At 40.2% G+C, this 24,197-nt stretch overlaps 11 protein-coding genes across 16 annotated transcripts in view; 8 read left to right on the top strand and 3 right to left on the bottom strand.

Annotated features, from left to right (window-relative positions):
* Window positions 1-24,197, bottom strand: part of LOC6527520 — a 44,023-nt gene that overhangs the window by 16,212 nt on the left and 3,614 nt on the right. For all 5 annotated transcript variants that reach the window (XM_039371805.2, XM_015197618.3, XM_039371806.1 and 2 more), the window contains one exon: window positions 13,077-13,196. In XM_039371805.2, the coding sequence (XP_039227739.1) occupies window positions 13,077-13,196 (120 nt within the window). Of the gene's footprint in view, window positions 1-13,076; window positions 13,197-24,197 lie in introns of those variants that run through there.
* Window positions 375-6,704, top strand: LOC6527521. Its single transcript, XM_002088575.3, has 2 exons — window positions 375-6,305; window positions 6,485-6,704. The coding sequence occupies exons 1-2, from the start codon at window positions 5,925-5,927 to the stop codon at window positions 6,638-6,640; spliced, it is 537 nt and encodes a 178-aa protein (XP_002088611.1). The 5' UTR covers window positions 375-5,924; the 3' UTR covers window positions 6,641-6,704.
* On the top strand, window positions 6,777-7,866 carry LOC6527522. Its single transcript, XM_002088576.3, has 2 exons — window positions 6,777-7,509; window positions 7,574-7,866. The coding sequence occupies exons 1-2, from the start codon at window positions 7,084-7,086 to the stop codon at window positions 7,727-7,729; spliced, it is 582 nt and encodes a 193-aa protein (XP_002088612.2). The 5' UTR covers window positions 6,777-7,083; the 3' UTR covers window positions 7,730-7,866.
* On the top strand, window positions 7,966-9,136 carry LOC6527523. Its single transcript, XM_002088577.4, has 2 exons — window positions 7,966-8,497; window positions 8,550-9,136. Exons 1-2 carry the CDS (start codon window positions 8,096-8,098, stop codon window positions 8,709-8,711), a joined length of 564 nt encoding a protein of 187 aa, XP_002088613.1. The 5' UTR covers window positions 7,966-8,095; the 3' UTR covers window positions 8,712-9,136.
* On the top strand, window positions 9,219-9,939 carry LOC6527524. The gene is made up of 2 exons (XM_002088578.2): window positions 9,219-9,713; window positions 9,781-9,939. Exons 1-2 carry the CDS (start codon window positions 9,336-9,338, stop codon window positions 9,937-9,939), a joined length of 537 nt encoding a protein of 178 aa, XP_002088614.1. The 5' UTR covers window positions 9,219-9,335.
* On the top strand, window positions 9,948-10,896 carry LOC6527525. Its single transcript, XM_002088579.4, has 2 exons — window positions 9,948-10,675; window positions 10,744-10,896. Exons 1-2 carry the CDS (start codon window positions 10,352-10,354, stop codon window positions 10,894-10,896), a joined length of 477 nt encoding a protein of 158 aa, XP_002088615.1. The 5' UTR covers window positions 9,948-10,351.
* LOC6527526 lies at window positions 11,010-11,916 on the top strand. Its single transcript, XM_002088580.3, has 2 exons — window positions 11,010-11,477; window positions 11,535-11,916. The coding sequence occupies exons 1-2, from the start codon at window positions 11,025-11,027 to the stop codon at window positions 11,712-11,714; spliced, it is 633 nt and encodes a 210-aa protein (XP_002088616.3). The 5' UTR covers window positions 11,010-11,024; the 3' UTR covers window positions 11,715-11,916.
* LOC6527527 lies at window positions 13,443-14,065 on the bottom strand. The gene has a single exon (XM_002088581.3). It carries the CDS (start codon window positions 13,913-13,915, stop codon window positions 13,589-13,591), a length of 327 nt encoding a protein of 108 aa, XP_002088617.1. The 5' UTR covers window positions 13,916-14,065; the 3' UTR covers window positions 13,443-13,588.
* Window positions 18,850-19,916, top strand: LOC6527528. 2 transcript variants are annotated; one of them, XM_039371808.2, is made up of 2 exons: window positions 18,850-19,228; window positions 19,289-19,916. In XM_039371808.2, exons 1-2 carry the CDS (start codon window positions 18,982-18,984, stop codon window positions 19,759-19,761), a joined length of 720 nt encoding a protein of 239 aa, XP_039227742.1. In that variant the 5' UTR covers window positions 18,850-18,981; the 3' UTR covers window positions 19,762-19,916. The 2 variants fall into 2 exon arrangements, with proteins under 2 accessions (XP_039227742.1, XP_002088618.1); XM_002088582.4 differs by having other exon boundaries at window positions 18,852-19,228; window positions 19,286-19,916.
* Window positions 19,896-20,724, bottom strand: LOC6527529. The gene is made up of 2 exons (XM_002088583.4): window positions 20,436-20,724; window positions 19,896-20,257 (listed from the first exon to the last, which is right to left on the bottom strand). Exons 1-2 carry the CDS (start codon window positions 20,722-20,724, stop codon window positions 19,941-19,943), a joined length of 606 nt encoding a protein of 201 aa, XP_002088619.1. The 3' UTR covers window positions 19,896-19,940.
* On the top strand, window positions 20,919-21,826 carry LOC6527530. The gene has a single exon (XM_002088584.4). The coding sequence runs from the start codon at window positions 20,919-20,921 to the stop codon at window positions 21,819-21,821; it is 903 nt and encodes a 300-aa protein (XP_002088620.1). The 3' UTR covers window positions 21,822-21,826.

The following is a 24,197-nucleotide window of genomic DNA, read 5'->3' as shown; positions in this document are numbered from 1 at the left end:
TTTGTATATTTAAAGGGACTTCACTGGCACAAAGATAAGAAACATGAATGCATTTTGTTGTTTTCGAAATTTAATCTATGTGAACACAATATGGTATTACTTTCGTTTTGAAAAGATTATATTTTGAAATTACTTAAATGGATGTCATGAAGGAATGATACATTTTTGCAACCAGGAAAGTCACATTCTGTGCACGCAACTGCATGACAGTAGTATATTAAAATGGATGTTATACCCGTTACCCTTAGAGTGAAAGAGTATACTGGATGCTTTGAAAAGTATGTAACAGATAGAACAAAGTGTTTCCGACCATAAAAAGTATATTCTTGATCAGGATCAATAGCCAAGTCAATATGGCCATGTCCGTCTGTCTGTATGAAACTTCTTTTATTTATGGACTTTTTAATTTTAAAATTTTGTTGTTCTTATTTGCTCTTCAACTTTCTGAGTACTAGGTATCTGATAGTCGGGGAACTCGACTATAGCGTTCTCTCTTGTTTCAGTTGATAATGAGAATTCCAGATACATGTTTTAACTAAGTTTTCAATGGACGTTCTAGGGCAAAAAAGCTGTTTAGCAGCACATGAATGCGAGCGTAGAGGTCTAAAGCCGGCGTGCTTAAGACGTGGCTTAAATGGTCTTACTGTCTGTAGCTGTAGCTCCGACGTCCGTCAGTCTTGGCCAGCCAGCAGCCGCAGTAACGAGGGTAAAATTCGGAGGTGGAAAAGTGGCTTCGACCGACCACCACCTGACGACCAGGCCCGATGTTGCCGCACTCATGTGCAACTAATCGACGTGTGCTGGTTTATTGGTTTCAGCTTGGGTCTCTGATGCGGTGGCAATTACGCCGCTTCTGCATTTCGAATTTCGCATTTTGCATTTTGCATTTCGCATTTCGCATTCAATGATGTGGTCAGGGCTCAGCGATGGGGCTTTCAAAGTACATGGCCTAGCTTATGGCCACTATAGCTATGCGGTTGCCCCAATGCCGTTAGCCAAAGGAAGACGCGGTGGAGCGGCATTACTGGGGAGCCCAGCATGTGGTCACCAGCTTCGCACTGGCACGAGAATACTATACACAATGTGCTCTTAAGTTTGCATGTTTATGGTGTAGTATGTACCTACTAAACGTCGGACAATTATTTATCAAACAAGTGGCAAAGAGAATAACGATGAGCGCGGGTATCACAGTGGTGCATAGAGTGGTTGGTGGGCCAAACGGGCAGGGGGAAATGCATTTTCCAACTGAATGGATTACGATGCTGGGCACTATGGAGATGACGATTTCGTTTACTTTGACCATAATAATGACTGCAAATGAGAACGGGACTGGCTGCCAAGGAAGTGGAACAATGAAATGCAATTTGCAAAATGTGTCTCAAAGAGGAACTGGAGTGGTTGCACTTGCAAATGAGAGGAAACCAAGTGTTAGTTAGGACCATTTCCATATTATAGGTAGACTACTCTTGCAGAACCTTTCAAACGAACTGGTGGTAACTTAAGTAAGGATACGAACTTAAGGATAAGGATATAACTTAGAAGAAATTTTTATAATCATTATATGTATGTACCACACTTTGCGCAGACTTAAACGTATCTTTATACATACTATATCACTTATTTATGGACTTTAATAGCGAAGTAGTGCAAATATGATATTATTATCACGCAAGGGAAGTTATGGCATTATGCACAACACGACTTAGAATATTTAATCAGAACTGCAATTCTTCTGTTAAATACATATTGCTATTAGCATAGTTCGTTTAAAACAATTGTAAAATCGATTCTTAAATTACATAAATTCACTTCGTACATACATTTTCATGCGTTTTTCGATCTTTAAAATGCTTTAAACTAATTTAGCTTCCGTTCGTTGTCAAACAAAATGAACAAAATTTCAGAATAGATTGAAATCGTTTAACTAATGCGCAAATTTACAGCTTGGCTGAGCAGCTGACTGCCTCCTAAAGAAAAAAAAGGCAGTGAAAATTCTTAGCAGTAACTATTTTCATTTCGTCTTGCCATTTTTCCCCCTCGGTCTTTTGTATTTTTGGGAGTTTTATGTTAATGCTTTATAGCTCTGGCCACGCCTCGCTTAAAGTTAAAGTTCGTTTCGGGGGTAAAGCCCCGAACTTTTATGCGTCTGCGGCGGGTTTCAGATGGGCGGACGGTGGGAGGGGGTGGTACTTTGGGTGGGGAAGGTGGCGCCACATCAGCAGCTGCTGTTGCCCACAGTTAACTGTGCTAACTGTGTTGCCTGGCACTGCGATTTATTAACAGTTAGCCAAAAGCCCGAGTATCCACCTACCTACTATTGCTATGTATGTACATAGCTACCTACGACTGCTACAATTATTGTAGTTATTCTTCTACTGGGCCTGACATGGTTGTTGTTGCATTTGGGAGCTAGCCCCAAAATTTATTGCCTGCAGCCACATGATGAATGATTCTGATAATAATATTTTGTTATTGCCTTTTTGCCTTGGTTGAGTTTTTCGTTCGGTTCTTCTTCACTTTTTGCCGTTGCAGCAACTTTGTGCTGCGTTCTGTTGCCAAAAATTGAAGTCGCCATGGAGCCATGGCCAAAAAGACCTTGCCACAAAAAGCTGTTAAATTTGGGGTATCGAGTGAGTGTGTGTGTGTGCCCCATGGAAGTTGCCCCCTGCTGTGGCGACGGCCGCTAAAATAAAACATTCGGCCAACTGACGAAAACATAAACCAAAAGTAATAAACTAAAGGTTGTCATAAGAAAACTTAGACGGCGAACGGTCTTAAAGAAAAGCTCATTTATCTTCAAGAACTTTTTCAGAACGGGAACTCCACGTATAATATTGTTTTAAAACATGCATTCACATCGATGGAAAATGTACTGATAAAAGTATTTTAAGTAAAGTCTAATATAAGTCTGATATCACATTTTTAAATTTGCAGCAACGGAACAGAATTTAAAAGTATTCAAAAACGTATTAAAAGCGCTGAAAGTTTAACATTCGTACGACCTTGGCAGGGCAATTTGATACAATAATTTCCGCGGAATTTGAGGAGACAGTTGTGCATGGAATATAAAGAGCATTGTGGTGGTCGGAAAACTAATCCCAAAAGAGGAAGGGAGTGCGATAGTAGACAAAAGACAGCATCAATGTCGACACGTTGAAGCTTTGCAAACGCTCACAGCAAGTGAGTAAATTTTTTGACAAATTTATGATGATGGAATTTTAAGTGATTTTTAACGAGTGTCTGCAGAGATGGTGTATTTTTGGTGAGGCACTGAATACTCAGCTGCAAACCCTGCATTTTATCAACAGCTGTAATGCTTGTTTTGGCCGTAGTTATTAGCTAGTAAATATTTTAATTGTTCGAATATAATTGCACTCAGAATAGTTTCAATCAAAAGGAATATTTCAACTTTCAACTTTGTTTATTGACTTTGGAACGAGAAACAGTTTAACGAGCGGAAAATGATCGGAAAATGTTAATAAATTTGCCTTCGACAAACGGAATTTCATCTCCTGTGCTGCCACATCCATTTGGTGCCAACTGCAGGCGCCCCATAGATGCGTAAATTGTTGATGCCACCACCTGTGCATTCGACTGTAAAATTTATTGATTGCACAAATAGGCCCAAAGCATCGGCAGTGACGCAGATATTGGTATCTACATGTGTATATCTATATATGTACGTAGACCAAAGGCCATCTTGCCTATCTGTGCACAACACACACAAGTCGAAGATTCAGTGTAAGCAAATTTCGGCATAAATGTTATATTTACTTTGCCATATTTTTAGAACTATGCAGTGCGTCAAGCTTAAAGTTTGCCTTAAAATGTGCATTTTAAATGAATTTCTAGCGTACAGAGTTACGAGTTTCTTTTTATACATTTTGCAACAAAACCGCAAGAAATGTACTTTGATTTTCAAATGTGCCATCCTTTGTGATGGTTTCTTGGTGGGCGTAGTTCTGCGTGTGATTGACAAGCATTCTCATTGAATTATTAATTATGTAATGCGAAACCAATCGACTGCAATTTGCATACAAAATGAGCCTCACACGCTCACAAAGACTAATTATGGTCTAGCGCTGTGGTTTTAGCAGAGCTACATATATGCAGGCATGAATGAAAATTGCACAAATTTGCATGATATAACACCTTGATATTTAAAATGCAACGCAACAATCTCTTCAGTTTTCAACCAAGCACACGCTGGCCATTTGAAGAACTTTCCCGTCGCCCATGAGCACGGATGGGCTGTGTTAATTGCACTCGGACAAATTGGTCACTTAGGGAAATTGGTATATGAAAATGGGAAAATTAGTTTGTTTTCTTCGCGAGGAAAAGAACAGGTCATCGAGTTCCGCAGCTCAGCACGTGTATTACACCAAGGGTTATTGATTTCTAATTTCCAGTCAAGTGCTGCAGTTAATTGAATAAGCAAATTATATGCTAGCAAAGTAACTGGAAACAATACTGTCTTTTCAATAAAAAACTATTCTTCGTCATTTTGTGCCATATGACCAAGAACGAGTTAGAACGGAAACTAGCAAAAAGTGAAAATAGGTTCTTTTGGGTGTACGAGTTACCGAACCAAAGCGAGCCAAAGATGATGTTGCAAATGTGCTTCTCGCCGTTGTGTCATGCAAAGTTGCACACATTTTCGATTGAGATCGCTGAGCTAGGAAACACGGATAGCAAACAGCCACACGCACTCCAGCCAGACAACCAACTGGGATGCACAGGAGGCAACGCACAGGAGGCAACGAAAAAAAGGAAATAATAATAAAGATTTAAGCCCGGCAAATGTTTACATAATATGGACCACAGCACCATCCGCAGACGAGACGAGTCGAGACTCTCCAGATCCCAGACGGTAGGTGTGATGTTTGAACTACACTCGACTGGGCCGAGCTCGTCTTTGCTCTGCCTTACTTTGCCTCACATTGCCGTACGTACAACACTCTACTCCACTCCGGTGCGCTTTGCTTTTCTGTTTTAAGGCCACTGTTTTTGCTCGGGCTGTTGGTAGCCAGGCCGGCAATCCAGCCCATCTGCATCCTTGTCGCCAGGCCCATCCTTGAATCCTTCCAGCTGCAGTTGGTTGGCAGCGCTGGTGTGCTGGTGTTATTAACATTTCTGTTGACATCCTTGGGGTCGCGTTTTGGGCCCCGAACACGGCGAGTTATGAAAAGGTGCATTCGACACGCGTGTACTTAGTAGTCAACTAACAAATGGTATATAAGTTTACACAAACTAATATAATTTGGAAACTAATTTAAAGCAAATCATACAAAACTTAAAAAAAAAGGACTCTTTAAATGTATAAGATGTTCTTAAAACTTGAAGACATTAATTCTGTAGTAATTATTTTTAAGAAGACTTCTTGATATCATGTTTCTTATTTTTCAACGTGCTGTATGCATTTCCTACCATATATGTATACGTTCATATATGGTAGGAAATGCATATAATGCATTATACCCCATACACTCATTAATAATGAGTACCATTATGGTCGAGAAAATAGGGTTTCGCTTTCTTTTCCCCCCCTTTTTTTTTGATGCCTTTCTTTTTTACTCTTTTTGTGTACTTAGCCGCCTTCTCAACTCAATCTTTCCATACGTGAAACATTTTCATTTTACTTTTGAGTGCAAGCATATACACTTTTTTTTTTTGCACATCTGAAAGCGACTCAAAGACCCAAAAAGAACGAAGAAAAAAGTAACATGGAAAAAATTATTTATGTGTATATGAATACGTATTGTTGACATATTGAGAGATTGCGGCAATTTAGACCAGACGACACCATTTAAAAAGCCATTAGGCTTTGCTCCGTCAGCTCATAATTACGAGCACAATGGAATCCCCCATTAGTAGTTGTTTCGTTGCCAGTCAGTAATCCGGTGGCCAAGTCAACCATCTTCCAAATGTCTTTCCACAAGCTGCGTCTTCTCGTTTTTGGCTCGCTGATCAACTGCTATTTGTGTGCCCATGTGGTGTACGTGGATCGCTTCACCTTCGATGTCGATGAGCAAGACCTGTTCCTGTCCCAAAGTGCGGTGGTCGAACAGGATGGTAATCGCAGCTATCTATCTGGCCATATGATGATTAGTCGATTGGTGAATGATCTGACATTGACTTCATCGATGGACATCGCGCGTCCTCAACGACCGGAGCTGCGCCTTTATAATGTGCAGCTCAACTTCTGTTCGATCCTCAACAATGGCTATAAGAATAAGTTTATCAGACTGCTGTACAATAACTATGCGGGCTTCCTGAATACGAAGCCCAAGTGCCCACTTCGACCGGTGAGTTGAAAGTAACCAATATATGGAATATTAATTTACATTACTTGTAAAAACAGATATCAAATGTAGCACGCTTTTCAGAACTCAATGAATATTCTTCACATGCTATCACATTTTGAATATCTTCCCAACCTTTTGGCCTTTCAGCTTTATTAAAACTTAATCCTTTCTACTTTCAGAATTTTAACTACTCCCTGCACAGGGCCTATATCGACGAAGCTGTGCTACCAGATCTACTGCCGGATTGCACTTATCGCCTGAGAATGTCCTTTAAGCAGAAATCAAAACTATTAGCTCACATGCAAATTGATGGACACTTGCTCACCAAACGTTAGCAGTAATAATAATTCTTGAATAAAATAAATAGAAATTGAGTGCAAAGCACTCATAGCACACTAATAATAATTTATATTGGGGATTCGGTTCGATTACTGTGATAATTACAGTCACATTAACCAATCCACAGACAGGCGAAATTTGGTTCAAAAATTGAAATATGACTTTGGCAGCATTGGAATATATTAATCTAATGTTTGAAAAGCCCATTATGATTATTCAAATTATTCCATTACAATTCTTTTACATATTTTATTTCGTCCATTCGATTGGTGTTTAATTTCAACGCTTCAACAAACGCAATAATACAGCAATATTCAATAATCAGCAATAATGACTGAAAATCGAAAATGTCTAGCGTTTTCATCATTATTGAAATAATATCATTGGAAACCATCTTTAATTAAACAAACAGTTAAATACATATGTGATTGTGCGTTGTATGGAATCTCCAAAGGGCATTTTAGTAAAAGCAATAGCCATGAAAACGTTGTATTTCATTTGCGCACTATACTTTCTCATGGACTTGGCTAAATGTCAAAATCGTTTTCGGATTTTCTTCGATGAGTTTGCGATCAAGTATAAGGTGCCGGATGTGTTTGAGAAAATGGATTGCAATTTGTTTCAGTCGAATAATCGAAGCTACGTCAACGCCGAAATGATATTGAAAAAGGAAGTCGCAGATTTGAATGTTCGTGCACTAATGGAGTTCTGGAAACCGAACGCGAAAACTAAATTGAAATTGTACGATGTTCGAATGGATGGGTGTCTCGTACTTCGAACTATGAACAAAAATAAACTGTTCTACTTCTTTGTGAAGAGCTTTAAGAAACACTCCAACGTTCTTTTGTCGTGTCCCTTTAAAGCGGTGTGTTTTACTCAATTACAATACTACTTAATTACAAATACAATAAAAGTAATGTTTTTTCCAGAATTTTACCTACAAAATGAATGACTGGTTTTTGGATGAAGAGGAGCTACCACAGTTTGTTCCTGTTGGCGAATTCCGTACGGTCACCGAATACTTTAGTCAACAACGATTGATAATACGTGTTGTGGCACATGGGGGAATTTTGCCCAAATCATAAGCCTTTGCTGGAATGGTACGTTAAAATCCCAAAGGTTTGACCATCACATAAAATAATAAATAAAAGCCAGCTTTAAAACAAGCCGTTGTCATATCTATACATTTTAAATACATAATCAACGCACAACAATATATTTTACTAAATTAAAAAAAAATCACTTTTTTTGTATGTTTAAAGCATAATAGAAGAATATCAATTAAAATAACCTTGCCCGGATGCACAAAATTGTTTTTATTTCTTTCTACTAAAACTATACCAATTATTTTTTTATCAAGCAACGAGCTCTTAATTGGCTGGTTTTATAAATGTACGATAATTTCATATATGTAGCCTTAACTCTTCTAAACGCAATCGACTGTCATTAAAATGAGAACGTTGGCCACGTCTACTTTGTTTTGGCTATTGTGGTTTAGCTCCCACATTTGCTTGAAGTGTGAGGAGCGTAATTTTCGGATAAAGATGGATGAGTTTTCAGTTAAATATAAGGTGCGCGATTTGATACAGCATATAGATTTCCGAATCGTAAATCTGAACAATCGGAGTTACGTCAACGGCGAGATGATAGTGAAGTCTGATGTGGAGGATATAATAATGCACACAAGCATGGATTTTTGGAAGAGATCTAACCAAAAGAAAATAAAACTATATGATGGTCGTTTGGATGCATGTCAATTCCTAAAAACTTCTCACCGCAATGGATTGTTTAAAATTTACGTGAAAAGTTTTAAGAAGCACGTGCATGGAAATCTAACTTGTCCCTTAAGAATGGTGAGCAAACACACACTGTTCTCAATAATATGTAAAAGGAAATATTTTTTAGAATTTCAACTATACCCTGACAAATTGGCATATGGATGAGAAGGATCTTCCTCCGTTTGTGCCTTTGGGAAAATTTCGCACTGTCACCGAATATTTTACACAAGAACGATTGGCACTGCGAATTGTGACGCAAGGAAAAGTGCTTTCTTACAGGACGAATTGAAAATGGCGTGTATCAGGAAACATTTGGAGCGCATTTTGTGTATAAGGATGCGAAAAGACCCCCAACATTAAATTTTTACTTTGGCATCTGCTCACAACAATCTTTCTTGCTTACAATATATTTTATATTATAAAAATTCAAATAAACGTGTCATTAGCAACAATTGTATAATGAATAATGGTTTAAATAGCTCGTTGTAAAACTTCAAAGAAACTAAATTATACTACTAGGGAACAAATATAATTAAAAAGAAAGCTTTAATAAAAATCGTCAACATTTTTGTAGTGTAATTATATGAAGATATGTATGCATATCATTAGCAACAATTGTATAATGAATAATGGTTTAAAAAGCTCGTTGTAAAACTTCAAAGAAACTAAATTATACTACTAGGGAACAAATATTAATAAAAAGAAAGCTTTAATAAAAATCGTCAACATTTCTGTAGTGTAATTATCAAGCTTAATTTAATTGTTATTTGCTTGAAGCTTGCAATTTAATTCGACAGTCGATTACAAAGAACATAATATATGGTAATTAGCTAGCTGTCTAAAATAACTTGGTTATTCGGTTGGAAAAATATTTATTAAATAGAGTTTGAGCATTGCAGTATAAAGGTTTAACATGGGAACTTTATTTTGCCTTTACTGTTTTCTACTTTTTAGTTGCGTGAGCTCAGAGCAGCGAAACTTTCGAATAGTTATTGATCAGATCAGCATTAAGATTTTGGATACTAAAACCATTGAAGAGTTGGGTTGCGAAGTCGAACAAATCAGTAATCGCAGTTATGTAAATTGTCATATGCTACTTAATCGTGAAGTCTCCAAATTGGACGTTCGAAACGTTGTGAGTTTCCTTAAGCCAAATGGTCAAGAAATGAAGCTATACGAAGGTCGATTAAATGCCTGCCTTCTAATCGGAAGTTTTCAAAAGAATCGTTTAATGAATATATTTTCAAAAGGCTTTAAAAGATTTTCTAACTTGGAGTGTCCTCTCAAGGCGGTAAGTGTTAATACTGTTAAAGATTTATAACAATATTATAGCAAGATATCTTAATATTTCTTATTAGAACTTCAACTACACCGTGACAAATCTGTATATGGACGAGCAAGATTTTCCCTCATTCGTGCCGTTTGGAACGTTCAGATCCCTAAGCGATTTTTTTTTGAATCAATCTTTTATAGCATCTCGTTCTATCGCCCACGGACGTGTTATACACAGACTATAAAAATATTTTCACTTTGGAATATGAATTCCTATGTTGAAATAAAAACATATAGCGATGAAGTCTTTTAGTTCAATAATGGATCATTAGATGTTCATGTATGTAATTGAGTGCTTTAATCATTATTTTAAATTTGGGTTTATCGATTTTACTGGCAATTTAAAAACATATCAAAAACTCATTATTTTTCCACCTTTGACAATATCCCACCGGTTTGGAAAAAGCTTTACATTTTTGATGTAGTCATTACACTTTGCTCTCTAGAATGAAATGTAATAAGAATTTCCCGGTGGTTCTTACGGTTTTCTATACATCCATTGGCTTTTATGTCTATGCAAGGGTTTGTATCTTTGAAAAAATATCTTATCGCAGAAATGATTAATCTAAAATTATTATTAATTTTATATTCAAAAAGATGGACGCCATTATGACAAAAATTGAGTGCCCCACTCATTCACCAGAACTTGTCCAGAATCTAAGCTGCCGTTTACATAAAAAATCACCAAATTCTGGATCAAAATCATATTCCGCTGAATTTTCCTTAAGAAAAGACGTAAATGACGTCAGAGGAGTTTACGTATTTTCCTTCAAACACGGCACATCCTTAATCAACTACACTGCATCGGAAATGGACTATTGTCAGGCATTAGCAGCTCTACACTCACAATTTCTGTATAAGATGATTGCCGACGAGCTGCGACGAGTTTCGAATTTTCCACTGCATTGCCCTTTTAAAATGGTAAGTAAAATCATTCATTACAGTCTAATTATATAGATGTATTTATTATTTAAAAACTTTTATTTAAGAACAAGAGGTATTTTATTGATGAATATACCATCAACTCAAAGCTAATACCCAGCTATTCGCCGGAAATGATGTTTACTTCGGACTGCAACATATTCATTAAGAAACGAAGAGCTATACAATTAACCATCCATGGTCGTATAGTTCGCCGTTGAGCGGACCGTAAAAATCAGTTAAAATAAAGTTGACTACAACAATTAATAGAATGGTGGTTTCCATCCTTTATTGCTGATTAAATAATGTAACAAAACAGAACCATTACTTTAAATGCTTTGAAAAATGAATGTTCATTTTTATAAATTCATTGGATTATAAGTCGGTCACCAGTTTCGATTTAACAGCAGTCATGAATTTATGGCTTTTAATCGGCAGCTCCATTCTCATATTTAAGTGCATGAGATGCGAGGATAGAAACTTTCGAGTTTACATCGATGAAGTTAACATTACACAAGTAGATACAGATGTGTATGAAAAATTTGAGTGTAAGGTCTACCAAATGGACAATCGCACCTATATGGACTCGGCTCATATTTTCAAACGCACGATTGATGATATAACCGTGCATGCCGTCCTGGATTTTTGGAAGCTGAACAGCAAACAGAAAATGAAATTATATGATGTTGAGTTTGATGGATGCTACATTCTGGAAAACGCTAACAAGAACCGATTGTTCAATATGTACGTACAAAATTTGAAAAAACATGCAACTGTAAAATTTAAATGCCCCTTTCGACCTGTGAGTATTTATCCCTAGTAAGTATCAAAATAACTTATGTGCTTTATTCCACCACAGAATGTGAACTATGAAGTTAAGAACTTGACAATGAGCGAGCAGGATTTCCCTTCGTTTGTACCTCTCGGAAAATTTCGATCCCTACTTGAGTATTACACAAATCGAAAACTGATGGCTCGAGTCATCGCAAGGGGACAAATTTTGCCGTATTCAACTGACCCATTTAAAGTACTGGAATGATGGATTACTAATATAATTATCCTTTGCAAAGAATTGTTTGTTTTAAAGGGCGAGAATACTTATATACATATATCCTCATACCTTTAATATATTCAACAGAGTCTTTATTATATATGCACATACGATGCGTGGATAAATTGACGTCTGTATTAATTTGTTTATTAAATCAAAAAAGATAGATTTTGGTGAAGAGCAACGATAAATCCTGATACTAAACAAAGCTTTGTCATAATCTCCCCCCGGGGGCGTCACTTGTTTTCACGTCCTGCAACAAATAAGTTATATTAAAAAACTTGCAGTTTTAGATAAATGGGCGATACGTGTTTCCTAAACCTTCTGTGAAAATAAAAGTAGAAGTTCGAATTACTACAGTCAAGAAAAGTACAGAGTTGTTAGACACAGACTTTCGTTGAATAATTTATGGCACGAATGCAATGATTTATGGCCGAATATGCACTTTTCGCAAAATACGTCATCCAAAGGGACATCAATTACTTTATTTTAAACATCCTGCCGACAACGAACGTCACACACAAATATGAGCGCCAAGTCGAGGGCACCAGGAGGTTAATGGATGGAGTCTTTGTGTGCAATGGGGATGGGGATGGGGATGGAAGGAGGTTTCCCGCTCACACAAGCCTCAATGTACATTTTCCATATTTTTTCGTTGTTTTTCAGCGCAAAGAACTTGATTACACGTGCGCTAATTTAGTTGCACGCGAAAACATGCGAGTAATCAAAACGGTTGCTGAAGTGCCAGACCGCCAGACCCTTAACTCAGCAGAGGGCTCCTTTCCTTTCGCTATATTGTATGTACATACATATGTATGTGTGTATGCACTACCTTCGTTTTGAAACGCCCTGCTACCCACTGACTATGCCCACATATCTTTCAGTTTCCCCCAGGCCAGGACATCCTTAACCCGTTGGCGTTGGAAATTCGAGTTCATGGCATGTTCATGCATGTTGCCGGTTGTTCGTCCTGTGCGCGTTCAAAGGCGCACACAAATTTAATTTATACACACACACGAACGAGTACGTATACCTACACATATATATATATTTATATATTTTTAAATACAAACTTGCACATTTTTTCCTGGGCCCACACTCACTCACACACACACACACACACGCAGGGGCAATATGCAATGATGGGTGGAGCAAAAAAATATGCAATAAATTTTTAATTTAAATCAAGCCATCACGCTTTCCCCAACCAAATTCCCAAGTGCGAAAGGGATTTGGGGGCCGGGAATTATGAGAAAGCAGGGACTGCACACATTCATATACATATTAGCATATGAATGCAACTCGTATGTACATACGAGTATATCATCATATATCTATGTATGTACATACCTGTCTCTCTTTGTTGACTTGGTGGAACAACAGCCAAATGCTTTTTGGTGGGCTTCGAGTGAGCTTCGTTTGTTGCAGTGTTAAAACTCATAAATGAATTTGACATGGGATCCATGCAGTCTGCAATGAGAAGCGGAATTTAATTCGTTAGTATTTTGATTGTCATAATTCGGTCATTGGTGAATACATAAATACTCGCATGTGTGGCAATGTTTTGCTTACTAAAGTTACATTGGATGTTTGAAGTTCCTAACATTTTTTCTTTTCTTGTTACAAAACGTTGCTTTATGAATTAGGTTCTATTAGGTTCTTAGTCCCGACAGAAAATATTCTCGTTGAATGTGAAAGAAAGATGACATCCCAATATACTATCTTACACTAATTCATATAGATTTTCTCTTTTTATTTGTTTTCCACCGTAAACACTTAAATTTGGCACTACCTAAACTGAATGGTTTTGCATTAGCAAACGAAATCCACCAGGACATCTGACTGAAACTCAGCAGGACCCTTCACTCAGCATCCACATTCAGCCGCATCTCGTGGCAGAGGTCCTTCAGCTGTTTGCTCGACTCCTCCATTGCGGTGCGCAGCTGGGAGAGACTGATCTGCAGCCGGGCCATGCGCATGTCGCCGGCTTTTAGCCGCACCTCCTGGTTGGCCGAAAAGCCGGTGGCATTTCGACGAGCTCGCGGCGGACGTGGGCGCTGTGGGCGTGGTTGGAGCAGTTGGAGGTTCCTTTGGGTGACCAGATTGGCAGCCAGAGGGACGTCGGACTCCTCCGTGTGGTCGAGACCGTTGCTGGGACGGCAGTGCGTCTTGGGTTTCGTTTCCGGCATTCTTGCTTGGGCGGTGGATTATAATCTCCGTTCTAGTCGATTGTCGATTGTCGTCACTGAAATTTGGTTTACCAAATGACATCTATGATTACGTACATATGTATGTATGTATGTGTGCTGCGTATCGAAGTATTTCAAATTGTTTGCGTTGCTTATGACATCATGAGCACGAAATGCTGAGCTCGCACAGGATGCGATATGGTTCGGTATTTTGCGGTGGCCACCCGGAAAAGTTTGCCGGCGGATGGGGCAACGTGTGTGCTTTGGAGCATACCACTGAACTTTAATTACAATTAACCGCAAATGATGTAGCGCTGCTGGTAACTTGCGGTCATATGGGAAAAAATGATGATAAGAAAGTGTTCGACCTTCTCTATGCGACTGTAAAATGCTCTTATATAACTGAAACTTTTATACAATCGCTATTTGCAGCCTTAAGTTATCTTAAATGCTCTATCTAAATATTCCAAAGAATTTAAGAAATATTTTTTATACTGTTGCTTAGACTCTGAATGTCGAATTCGAGCTGCTCAATATAATAACTAATTTAAATCAATTACTTAAGTTAAAAGCCATAATTAATTCATGTCTCCCATAATTGAAATCGACATTTCTGGTAGCATCGCCAATGCAGGCTACTGCAAAAAACTGGAAGTAAACCTATTATTGTGCCAGGAGTGCCCGCACACAGACACACTTCTTCCAGGAGGCGAGAATCCAGGAGCAACACGGACACGAACGATCCAAGGAAGGACGAGGGGCGGGGCGGAGGGGGGCTGACCACATGGGAGGACGAAATGGCATGCGATGGCCGGGCCAACTCAGCTCCTGTTACCTTGAGGAAGATGTGGGGATGGGGGGCCTTGCAATTAATTAAAAATACATGCACCGTGAACGAGTTGCAGACATCCTGGCCGTCCTGCCTTCTGCCTCCTGCAGCTGCATTAATTTGACCGCAAAATAAGCCAAGTATTCGGTGGCGAGCGAAACCATATCGGCAGAGCGAATATTTTCCGTGCCACCGCTCACCGCTTACCGCGTACCGCTAAATGCATTACACCCGAGACCAGCAAAATGATGTCCTGCTTTCGCATAAGCCCTCCCTTTTCTTCTTTCTTTTTTTTTTTTGTTTTTGTCTGGGAGCCAGTGGTCAGCAGGTGGGGGGGCAGAAAAGGTCCTTGTGCTGGCATTCGTGCTGCGTAAGCTGCGTTCATTTGTAAACAACATAGTCATCGCTCGAAAACAATAACAAGCCCGAGCCAGAAGGACAGCAGCTAAAGTTAGAGTACGTAAGACCTGAATAATGTAATACACTTTGCCAGCAGCCATGCACAAAATGTTACTCCGGCAAATTGAGCAGAACCACATAGTTTAAAAATTGTACTGTAACTGAGGCTGGTGTAATTCAAGAGACCAATGACAAGGCTCGCATTTCGTTGATAAAATCAGTAATCGCAAATCAGTGGCCGCCTCTAATCGCAATTTTCTGCTGTCTACAAATTACATTTCCTGCATTTGTACATATGGCATAGACAAAAGCCATGGCAGATTGCGTCGCTTTTGGCTTATATGTATATACATATGTACATATGGGAATGCAGAGTATGGGAAAAGTAAGCAAAGGGCCAGGACATCAAATAAAGTTAAGCAAACAAGAGCATTAAGTGCATTGATGTTGTTATTGCTGTTGTCCGTGGACCCCAGAAAGCGCTTCCTTTTTTCACTCCTCGGTGGCTTCGTGGTCCTTCGTCGATGTCGTTCCCGATTTAAGGAACAACTTCATTAGGCAAGTGCTCGCCCGGCTCCAAGTAGCCTGCTGCCTGTTCTTCTATCTCCTTTGCCGCTTCCTATTGATTTCTCTATCAATATTTCCATTCTATTTTACCCGCCCTTGTCCTCTTTTCTACACGGTGTTCTCACGGGCATATTGCCTTTCTATTAAATGTATTAACCATAACCATTCCATAATCTTTTTATGGATAAACTTATTAGGCCAATTTAACTTTGGATCCATACAGGATATCTTGTGTTTATACATGAATATAAATATATAATATTTTTGCAAAAGATTCTCTCCGTGCTAAAAGACTAAACGTTATTCTTTGACCAAGTACCAGGTATTTTACGGTCTGATTACTTGACAATATAACATCCCTCTCAGTTTTTTCATCCATTTTGGATTGGCTCGTGATGTTTTTGCTTGCAGACACGGTGAAGAGTGTCAAATGCCATTAAATGCCAACTAACCAGCAGCGGGCCATGTCTAAGCGCCAAGTGGCCAGGTGAGAAAATAGCCAGCTACTGATTGCCACAAGGATGGCGAATCGCCGGGGGTTCTCGAGGGGAATTGCCCCGGAATTTTACTTACCTCCTTGCCGTCATAGACAAGAGTGGCAAACGTTTTGACAGCCTTTCCAAGCCTTTGGCAGGTGTGAGGCAGTAATATAACAAAAATAAGTCTTTAAAACATCATGGTGTTTTGTAGAAATGAAATAAGATATTAGTTAACACAATTTGTTTGTGCTTGAAAGGGTTGGGAACAAGGTTATATGCTTATAAGCCTATTTACTAAAAAGTTCCATACGACTTTGCCATATTTCGAATTAAGCCCTTGTGATTTACTTTAACAAGCCAAAACCCCAAGCTGACTATCTGTATATCTTGACCAACATCTGAAAAACAAACCAAGAAATTATGAGCTTTATGATAATATGGCACGACGAAAATCCGCATCTTGCCAGGCGCTAATTGAATGCATGCTGCGCCAGTAGCTGGTCCTTTTGCTCCTGCAGCATCCGAAGCTGCTGGCTTTGGCCAAGATGATAAACGAGCTGGCCCAGAGTAATAGGAAACAAACAAGCATTAAGGCAAAAATATCTCTAAACAAATATTATTTACGAGCTGGCCAAGCACGAAGCGCAGACTGAAACTTTTGGCAACGGTTAGACGCCTACTATACTTGCCCAGTTGCACCATTTGGTTATATAGAGTGATATATATGTACATATATATATTTATCGTGCGGCAGCGAAAATAATCAGCCACACCTCATAAATCCAAGAAATAGGCCGACACATTTTCCGGCAGTGTAATCAGGAAGGTTGCCAAAAACGCGGTCGGTGGTGACAACAATGGGTGCGGATTTAATTAACAATAATCTCAAATTGAAATAGCAATTCATTTGGTGAGACACATGTTTTAAATTATGTGCTTTGCATAAGCGTAACTTATTGTCTACCTCTAGCTTTTAAAGAAATTAATACCTACATTAATATGTACATATGTTTCTTTACTGAACGATTGAGCAAGATTATGTTCTTGTGGGCAGCTTTTCCACCTTTTATGTAATGATTATTTATAATCGAATGGATTTTCCTACGAAATGCATTCACGAAATGGGCTTTGTTTAAATCCATTATCTGAGACGGACAGCACGATCGATTTGCGTGCCCCTCGGCGACGCCTCGAAGTAGGCAACACAAATAAAGCTTAACATGCAGCCGAAGGGGCAAGATGGGAGATGGAAGCTGGGAGACGGGAGCCGGGAGCTGGCGGATAAAGGATGGTGGCCACTCAATCCCAGTTGTTCTGCTTCAACACTTTCGCACAAACACCAATCAACTGGCAGATGAATCAAGCGCAGGCGTTGGCTGCCCAGTTAAGCCCACTCTGAACACCCACAGTCCACAGTCCACAGCCCACAACCCACGTAAACACCATGCCCCAGCCCAGAATTCAATTTTTTGGACAGGCGACAAAACTGCGCCACAAAAAGGGGGAAAAGCGGAAGCATAGCAGCAGCAAAGCAGGGAGATGCAGTCCATGGCAACAGCATCATCCAAAGGCAAACACACACTGGCCGGCACATGCGAGTGGAAAATCAATAACGTGTACGTTTATCTTATTTTCTCGTCGCAGGGACTGTCGTTTTATTCCCCTTCTTTTCAAATATATAAATATAAATCTTCGGCGCACTTAAGCCTTTTAAATGATAACAATGGCTGGACCCAAAGAAGCATCTCCCACTGCCCCCATCCACCATCCCCCATCCCCCCGAAAATGAAAAACACGACCACTGAGTAGCAGGTGCGCACTGGACACCAAAGGACCTGCTACAGAAAAGCAACGAGAAAAGTTCCCATCCAAGCCCCCGGATTTTGATTTCCCCACTGCAAATGTGCGTACTCTCCACATGCCACATGCCACATGTACACCCGGCCAAGTCGAGATATTCCATGAATTTATTATGTCCCCTCTGCTTTAATAGAGTTTCATCGAAAAGTTTCCCTCGAACAAATTATGAAATATACGGAGACAGCTTTTTGCCATTGAACGGAAATTGTGGTTTAAATCTGGGGGATGAATTTTGATCTAAAGCGAATGTGCAAAAAAATATCAGATAATAAAATGACAGTTTATGTGCGGCTATGCCCTGAAGCAAAAGTTTTTATCTTATTTTATTTATTGTGCTGGTATATTAAAGTAGTTGTTGGCTCTGCAAATGCGGGGTAACCTTTGACCTTGCAAATACCTTTAGTTCAATTGCTTATTTATTTACGCAAGGTAGAGTAATTTGCAGTCCTCTTGAAAGTTTTGATCAGTAAACAAGTGCATGTGCACCTGGTACATGAAATCTCAGTTCGAGAGCAACCCGGTAGTTTGCTTTGCTTCCTTAAATGCACTTATGCAAAATATCATTAGTGCAGTAGACCGTCATAATTGTCATATTAGACAGGAAAATCCATAGACGAGAGAGAGAGAGAGAGTCGACCCTGAAGTGTCGATGGACAGCAGCTTTTGGATCTGCCAGCCAGCCAGACAGGAAAGGAAATTGCTTAATTTAGCGCAAAAATTATCCACTGGCCAACGAGGCTCAATTGCCGGTCTGCCAGGGTCGTTTGAAGCAGATAAAGCAACCCTTTGCTACGAAACTCAGCCAGACTAATTTTAAATGACACGTTTGCTAGAAAATAAATTTAATTCGCTTCATACTCACTCACACTCATGATTTTTACACGAAAAACCTATTAAATCACAACAGCAAGGAGCGACTACAAGACCTTCACATGCTAAGTTCAAGAAGTGGCTCTCCTGCAGATGATACCTCTATAGCTGCACAGGCGGAAAAAAGAGTCGATGATAACACCAAAGCGCCACCTATTGGCTGGATTGTGGGGCATAAAGATGTCCAGACTCACAGGCAGATTACAAAGTGCCATTTGATTGAAGAACACAACAAGCTTCCAAATAGTAAATATGAACAACCAAGCCGCCTGAAGCGAACCCGATCCGAAGAGTTTGCTAACAAGCAAGGTAAGAGATATGATTCATTAAGTTATTATTGAAGGGCAAACAGTTTGATATTCGCAGAAGATGAAATCGTGGAGCACAGATCATCGAGTCTCTCTCAGCTATCGGACGTTACAATCAAGCCCACCTGCGAGGTGAGTAGTCAGACTTCGTGGACTGCAGCGGATCAGAGTAAGATGGATAGCAAGGATTTGGAGGCAAAGTTAGCGGCTGCGTTAGATACCGAAACGGAGAAGCCCAGCAAGATACTGCAGCACACGATCCACATCGAGGTGGAATCGGTGACATCGCTAACGGCATTGCAGAGACCTCCACTGCAGCAAAGGATGTGGCAGGTCCTTGTGCAGACGGGGGATACGATTGTCGCATGTGCGGCCATGATCGGCGAGAATTTGACAGTTGCGCTTTTCATTGTCCTGTGCCTGTGGTGCCTTTACCTGTTATTGAGCCACTTTTACGGCAACTTGCAGACCAATGTCAACCAGCAGAACGAGTTGAAGCGCACCCTTTTGCGTGGCCCAATCCCGCCCAAATAATTGTAATAGGAATGATTCGTTTCGCACTTGGTTGAATAAGTTAAAATTTAGTACAAATGTAGCTGAATGCCAAATAATTGTGATATGAATCATACGTTTTTCACTGCATTGAATAAGTAAAAATTTAGTACAAATGTAGCTAAACAGAGTTCCAACCAGCGTGGTCCTTTTTTTTTAATTCATCTCAACATATTGGGTGTGCAACAACACATGATGGCGAAACTACAATAAAGCGCCGAAGCGAAATCGGTCAACATATAGCAAAATCTATCGGCCAGCGGCGGTCGACCCAATGCGTTTGGAATCTGCACGGAAACGGCATCGATGAAGATCGTGTGTCGCGTCGATTCGCAGGGTGCCAGAGCTGGGGCGAAATCCACAGGACAGACTCGGATGCGCCGACGTGGCTGGTCCGTCTGCACGCCAATCGAATGGATGTCCTTGAGCCCATCGCTTCCCTTCTTCCTAAAGATCTCCACATCCTCGTCTGAATCTTCTGCGGGTTGGTACAGTGAGCAGATTTATTGTAGTTGATAGCAATAATGATTAAATGCGGGTTTCTCTTTTCATCGAAATTTAAGCTCGTTTGTATGTAATTTTGGGAGTGTTGCTTTCAGGGAACCTTTTCAGATTACCTCTTTAGATTTCTTTAAAAATTGTTTTGATATTTTTACCTTCCGCCAATGCCTTGGACATCCAGCCGTGCCAATTTCGTTTGTTTGCTTCGGCTAGACTCGATTTCAAATTGGTGCGGACGGTGATCGAACTGGGCGTTGCAGCCACATCATTGCAGTCCAAATCCTCAAAACATTCGTCGGCCTGAAAGCCTAAAATGTCGAAGAGTCGCTGGCAGGTGTTCTTCTGCTCGGACAGTTTGCGTGGTTCGTTGACGGCATCCTGAACCAAATCCCCAATTAGCAAGTTAATGACGATCGCAGTTTGTGGTGGCTCCCTGCACGCCATTAAGTTTACAGCGCCCACTGATAAAATTTGGAATAGTTTCGAAAAATGCCTTTTAAGCAACTAAGGCCAACATAATTTTGGTAAAAAAAAAAACAAAAAAAACTCGATGCTGACAAGTATCACACCGGAACTGAATTTAGCACTCAAATTTGGTATTAGCTGGTCAAAAAATTCCCAGTTTTCAACACAATACAATGGATAATCATCTAGATAAGAACGATGCAGACGAGAGGCTGTCATCGCCGGAATCTCAACATGAAATTATAATAAATATGCCACCCGCCGTTGAACATGGCCATGTTGTGTATCTGCCAGATGCGAATTTGGATGCCACAGGGACGGAGGCTTCATTCAAACTCGACCTAAAGGAGCTACTTCCGAATGCGGGTCGAACAGAGAACGATCGTGTGACTTCCCAGCTGGATGATGTGCCCAGCACGAGTGCTCAATCCGCAGTTCTCAATCCCCGATCCGCAGAGGATCAGGGTCTCCAGACCAAGATAGAGAATCCCAAAAAGGCAGGATCCCCTAAGCAGTTGCGTAATGTACTGGAACTAATCTGTCGCTTCTCCCACGATCTCGATGTAATGGAGAGCCTGGAGGCACCCCACCCGGCAGTCATTCTCCAAATTCCACAATACTGCGAACTGGGCACCCAGACCACTGAGGTGCCATCCCAGTCCCGGCGATTGCGTTTGGATCTGACCAACCTGAGACCAGATCCAAATCGACCGCCCTGCGAACGCAGGCAGCACACGTTCACCATTAGTGGCAACAATCTGCCGGCCAATCCTCCCCAGCTTCGACAAACGATCTGCGCGCGAATTGGACGCTCCATCTGCGATTTTGTGGCAGCCTTTTGCCTCTGCCTGCAGGTGAACAAGGATTGTATCTTCTGTCTGGGTTTCTTTGTGGCCTTTGTGATCAGTGCCAGCTTCCTCACTGCCTTCTTCTACCGCACCCTCAGCTTCTCCTCGTCACCGGTGCGAGTGGTTGCCAATCCGGTGAGTGGCACCATGCGCTACGAACTTGCCACACTGAGATTTAACGGAGGCTACTACTACATCTATAATAGCAGTCAACAAAAGTTTCTCTAGTCTAACTGGATATTGAGTTTTATTTTGGTGTCGGGTTCTCTAGTTTTCCCCTTAATACGGTGAAATAATTTTGGTTAAAAATAGTGCTTCAATTATTCTTTTTCAATTTATAAAGCCTCATATTAGAGTTTGTCCTCAGCAAAAAGTATTTGATCAGGATCTTGACCGGAACCCGCCAAGTCACCCTAGTCGTGTCCGTCCGTATAAACGATATGCCAAAAAATGTACTTAAATTGCACACTCCCTAGATTTAAAATACATTTTGTGTTTATTTTCGAGCTGCCTCAAAGAATGTCGGGTTGCGAAAGTTTGAAAATGCTAGCAAACCGCATGACCAGGTTCAATCAATGGTCTTTCAGCAGTTTTACTGGTTGTCATGGACTCCAAAGTTTAAAGTTCGCTTACGCCGCTGCCGCAATGGTACTGCCTTTCTTCGCCAACTTTTTCTTGATTTTTTCGAGTTTAACTCTAGACAAAAGTAGCTCTGTTGTATAGCGGGTGGCAGAATGGGGACGTGGCATGGGTGGATGGCATGGGAGCGCGGGTAGACCTTGTCCGGCTTGACTTGACTTGACAATGGGTCACACAAAAAGTCGGCCTTTGGGTACGGGAAATTGGCCACAAAACGTTCGTCGCCTGCTGTGCCAGGAGCAGGGCGGTCTCCAACTTTTTGGCAAGATGCCCGGGCACAAAGGAATTATTGTTAATATAGGCAATGCCAGCCAGGCCCGGCCAAAAGGAAACCCAGCAGGCTGGAGAGGCAGGCAATGACCGGGGGATGTCTTTTCAATATAATTTATTTATGCGAAATATGGCCAATATTCTTTGGAAATTGTATGCCCAAATAAATAGCGAACTTTTCATACACTTTTGAAAGAGATTGTTCGTCCTATTATAGTTTTAATATATTTTAATCAGAAAAGGAAAGTCTAAAAGTTTATAGTCTAAAATATGTTTGTACTTCCCATTTATTTAATTATGCGTTAAATTTTTAGTTCTCTACTCTATCTGTGTAACTTGAATTTTAAAAGAGATTTTTCATCCTATTATAGATTTATTGTATTTCATTATGTATTGCCTATTTATTTAATTATGCATTATATTTTTATTTCCCTACTTTATCTGTGTAACCAGAACTTGCATAGGCACGATATATTTTTTGCTTAAAAGATTACATAGCTCTTTTAATTTTATTCATGTGAATCAACTCGCTTTTTCACAAAGAAGTACCCTTAATTTTATTGACTCTTTGGAGGAGGAGGATGTTGCTGTCCAAAACGGATGAGCTGTTATGATAGCAAAATCAGCTAAATTGAATTTTACATAATACACTGCCGTTGTAGCCGAATATACACATGCACATAAATAAATATCTTCCCGATTTTCTGGCACTGTATGCTCAACGAAATTTGTTCGAGGGACAATTAAAGTTTGGGGGGTGGGCGATAAAAAAAAAATGCGCCTGGAATTGCCAAACAATTTTTGGAGAACATTTTAAACTTGGTGGGGTGCGGTGGGGGTGGTTTCCTACTTCTTAGGGAGGCTGATGATGATGGGGTCGGCAACGAATGTTTGACTTCAATGGGCGAGTAGAGCGACGCGGGCTTCCGTTGGCAGGAAATTGAATTGCACGAACACGCGAAATTACATCATTTTGGAACCACGGTAAACAATTTCCCGTTTGAACCTAACACTTTTTTCTCGTATTTCATTATTCTCATTTCATTTTCGCTGCATATTTTCAACCAATTTTTGTCAGGCAAATTTTTCGTTGCCTAGGTGCCCATCCACCAATCCTTGTTAACGGCAATTTGTGCGAAAATATCAATTTCACTTTTTCTTTTCACCCTTTCTTGTTTTTTTTGTGACCATTTTGTGCGGGATTTGGGTAAAAGGAGAGCACCCGTGTGTTACAAAAAAATAAAAGCATTATGATAACAACAAAGGCAGCCAAAACGTCTGCAGAGCCAGATAGACTGACAGCCAGCATATAAAGTACCGGATACACAGTAGATAGATACATCGATACACATGCTAGGTTTCAAATGAAAAAAAAAAAATAAGAAAAGGAGAAAAAAAACGACGAGAATCCGTGGATCCATGCCACTCCCACTGGGGCACAAGCCCTTCGCGTTCTCAAACATGGCAGCACTGTCAAGTTTGAAAGGATTATTGCCACTTGCCGCTTGCGGCGAACGTTCTTAAAATGTAACACGTTTCAAACAAGTTTAGATACGTGTAGTGTATGTTTTGTCTGTCGGCCGAGTCGAGTCGTCTGGGCCTCTATGGCTAGATGGCTATATGGCTATATGGCTATATGACCGTATGGCTGGGCTGGCTGGCTAACACTCGTATCTCAGTTGGTATCTCTTCGGG

This window comes from Drosophila yakuba, chromosome 2L (genome assembly GCF_016746365.2).
Source record: "Drosophila yakuba strain Tai18E2 chromosome 2L, Prin_Dyak_Tai18E2_2.1, whole genome shotgun sequence".
Taxonomy (NCBI): Eukaryota; Metazoa; Arthropoda; class Insecta; order Diptera; family Drosophilidae; genus Drosophila; species Drosophila yakuba.
The sequence above is the reverse complement of the archived record's forward strand: the minus strand, read 5'-3'. Positions and strand labels throughout refer to the sequence as shown.